This window comes from Fukomys damarensis, unplaced genomic scaffold (genome assembly GCF_012274545.1).
Source record: "Fukomys damarensis isolate Sample0158 unplaced genomic scaffold, DMR_v1.0_HiC HiC_scaffold_23, whole genome shotgun sequence".
Taxonomy (NCBI): Eukaryota; Metazoa; Chordata; class Mammalia; order Rodentia; family Bathyergidae; genus Fukomys; species Fukomys damarensis.
The window spans coordinates 47,251,693-47,254,946 of NW_022900935.1; the positions used below are offsets into that span (position 1 = coordinate 47,251,693).

At 43.4% G+C, this 3,254-nt stretch overlaps 1 protein-coding gene across 3 annotated transcripts in view; it reads right to left on the reverse strand.

The window, feature by feature from the left end:
• Window positions 1-356: 356 nt before the first annotated feature.
• The window catches only part of Gosr2 (golgi SNAP receptor complex member 2), a 20,670-nt gene continuing 17,772 nt past the window's right edge, over window positions 357-3,254 (reverse strand). For all 3 annotated transcript variants that reach the window (XM_010637445.2, XM_010637444.2, XM_019209484.2), the window contains exon 6: window positions 357-2,383. In XM_010637445.2, the coding sequence (XP_010635747.1) occupies window positions 2,222-2,383 (162 nt within the window). In that variant the 3' untranslated portion in view covers window positions 357-2,221. The remainder of the gene's footprint in view (window positions 2,384-3,254) is intronic.

Here is a 3,254-nt window from a genome sequence, read left to right on the forward strand (position 1 = left end):
TGCCACCTCTTGTAGTAGATGGCAGAGGCTACCTGTGGGTTTCAGCCAGTTCCACCTAAGAACTCAGCCCTTTCCACTAGAGGGCCCTCCTCCCCTCGCCTAGGATCCTTGCCTACACTCTGGAAATAGCTGCGCTGAACAGCCACTGCTTCTCAGAGTAGTGGATGCAAAAGTGAAGGACCGTCTCAGTATCTGTGGGTTTCCAGATGCACTGGCTTTTGTTCCCTAGCCCCAGGCAATAAAGACCCACAGGTTTTATTTCAAAGTAGGGAGAACTGGCTTTGAAGAGGCAGCATGAAGGTTCAAGTCCAACAATCACTATGAAGGCAAGCATGGAAACATACTGGCATACACTACCAAAAGGTGTACTATGAGCCAAAGGGCAGGTGGTTGGAGAGGATTCTACTCCCAGAGTTCAAGTCCAATGTCTCAGCTATGACTGGTACACTTTCCTCCAAAGCATTGTGTGACAGGATTCTCAAGTTGCCAGGGAACAGGACAGCCAATTCTGTGCAGTCTAAAAATCCATTTTTCAGCCTTCCATGACCTCCATTAGGTGAAATGAAAATTTCAAGTGGTGTCCTCTCAAAGTCAGATCTAGTTGTGAAGGTGTTGCAATCCCTCACACTAGACCACTGTTTTTCATTCAGTAGCGTTGTTGATCATTTTTTAAAAAGGCCAGTCTTCCTTCTTGGAAATCTAGGGTTCTTGTTTGGACCAGAATAGGAGCAACAGATATCCTATCTGAGCAGAAGTGTAAGACTCATTTAAAAAACCTGTTACAAAGAAAAAAAAATTCACCAAAGGGGGAAGGAACTATGCCACAGATGTGCCTGAAGAGACAAATATTGGTACAGAGAGGGAGGTAGACTGGAATACATACAGTAAAGAGGAAGAAAGTTCAAACAAAAAGGAATAAAACATAGGAAGTAAATGGAGAAAGACAACCAAAGGTAAGGTTAATACTGACAGGTTTTCAGTCCTTCTGGGGAACTTTGAGTGTTACTTTGTTTTGTCCTGAGTCTACCACGGCTAGGGTTAGTAGGGAGGCAGGGCCCTTGACAGCTGAACAAATAACCAGGTCTTGCTAGTACTTTCATTGATTAATCACATTCAATGGACTTCAAGACTGACTCACTTTGTAGCAAACTCCACAATACATAGGGTATTGATTGGTACAGCCTTGACCCAGGGCTGAGCAGAAAATAAACAAGATCTTGGTCCCTAAAAACCTTCTCACAAGGACATACACACCACCTAGAACATCTGCAGGGTGCCCTAATCTGGCTGGGCAGACTAGGAGCTTGGCTGGCAGTTGCTAATATATTTCAAATGAGAGAAGAAAGACAAGAATTAGAGCTGTTAAAATTAGAGATGAAATTGTAACTGACAAATTGCTAACTTTTGCTCATGGCTACACTCTAAGGGACAAAGGTCCACCAAGGCCTGCGCATAGGTGCCACAGATGCATCTAAACCTAAGAATCAACCATTTTACTAACAACTGGGAAAGAAAATAGGTAACTCAGGCCTTTAGTCGTCAGACTGAACACTCCCAGGGAACTACTCTGGCCTCACTTCAGGAAGGACAAACACCCAGCAATTGTAGTATGGAAAAGCTTACACGTTATCAGCAATAGCGTCCCTGCTTCTGTTTCCCCTGGGTAGCTGCTTCCAGGGAAGGATGACGAGTGTCAGCAGTTAGTCATCTACATGTCGTTTTGGGGAGGTGGGGTGGAGAGGGCGGCAAGAAGCAAGAGCATATGAATCAACCTATAATGGGTACAAGGGAGGAAGGCTTCTCTCCTCTCCCCGTCCTTGTACTCCTGGTTATCCACTAGAAGCCACCAAGGCCAGATGATGACAGTGCATGAACAGTGTGGATAGTCCCACACACAAGGCTCACTGTAGCAACCTTCCAGAATGTTGACACGGCCACTAAAGCCATCCCTTCCTTCGCCAGCAAGAGTGAAAAAGAAAACAGAGACATTTTTCATTTCCTAAGGACTATGTATCTTGGTGGCACTAGCTTTCCTTCGAAGATGTAACAGAAAACAGGTTTAAAACTGGATCACAATGACAGTCCTGAGTGGTCTTCACAGTTAAGGCGGGCATACCTTTCAAAAGGCGGCCTCTGCACAGCCCTCTTCTCTCTCATGCACGCATACACTCACACACTCTCATTCAGTGGGAATGTTGTCCAGCAACCAGGCACGGCTGGCTCATGTCAGGTACTGCACCACAAGGAACATGACCACACATGTGAGGAGCATCCCGCCGATCATGAAGTACTTGTCCTGGAAAGCCCGCTTTTCAATGAGGCGCATCACTGTGTTGGACAAGCCCAGCATGTTGGCAATGTCAAGGATCTTCTTTTGAGTCCCCTGGGGCAGATGAGAAGATAAAGAAAAACAAAGATCAACCTGCTTGGCCATAGGTGATACAAAACGGAAGCTTCACTAATGGACAATCTCTTGGTCCTGCTCATGTAGAAAGCAACATCTGCCAGAAACAGACTTGCTCTCCTATGAGCAAGGTACCACAGCAATGCCAAGGGGAGAGAAAAATCTTTTTCCAAATAGTGCTGGAACTGCTAGCTATGTAATAAATTATCATGTATGCATTAAACACAAATACATGTAGCTGATAGTGTAAAAGTGGCCCTTGATTTCATATTATATATAAAATTAATTTGAGATGGATCATAGGATTAAACATAAAAGCTAAAGCTGGTAATAAAGCTTCAAAAAAACAAAAACAAAAACTACATGATATTTAAAAACTGGAAACAACCCAAGTATCTATCAGCCAGAGGATAGATGAACAAATTATGACATATCTGCATAATGGAATATTCCTTGGCAATAGAAGACCTAATTACCACATGTAACCAAACACGTAACATGAATGAACCTTAAAAATATTAGAGGAAGAAGCCACAGACAAAACACTAGTATGAATATAGTTATGCAAAGTTCAATAACAGGCAAAGCTGATTTATAGTGAGATAAATCAGAATAGTGGTTGCCTGGGGTGATGGATAGTGTGACTAGGAAGTGGCATTGGATCTCTCAGAGGCAATACAAATGGCCTACAATTTGAAAGGAGTGTGTTATACAGCTAGTAGCTTTTGTCAAAACTCACTGAAATGGGAGCTGGGGACTTAGCTCAGTGATTCCGCCGCCACCTACCTCTTAAGCGCAAGAACCAAAACTTGATCTCCGGTACCAAAAAAAAAAAAAAAAAAAAAAATTA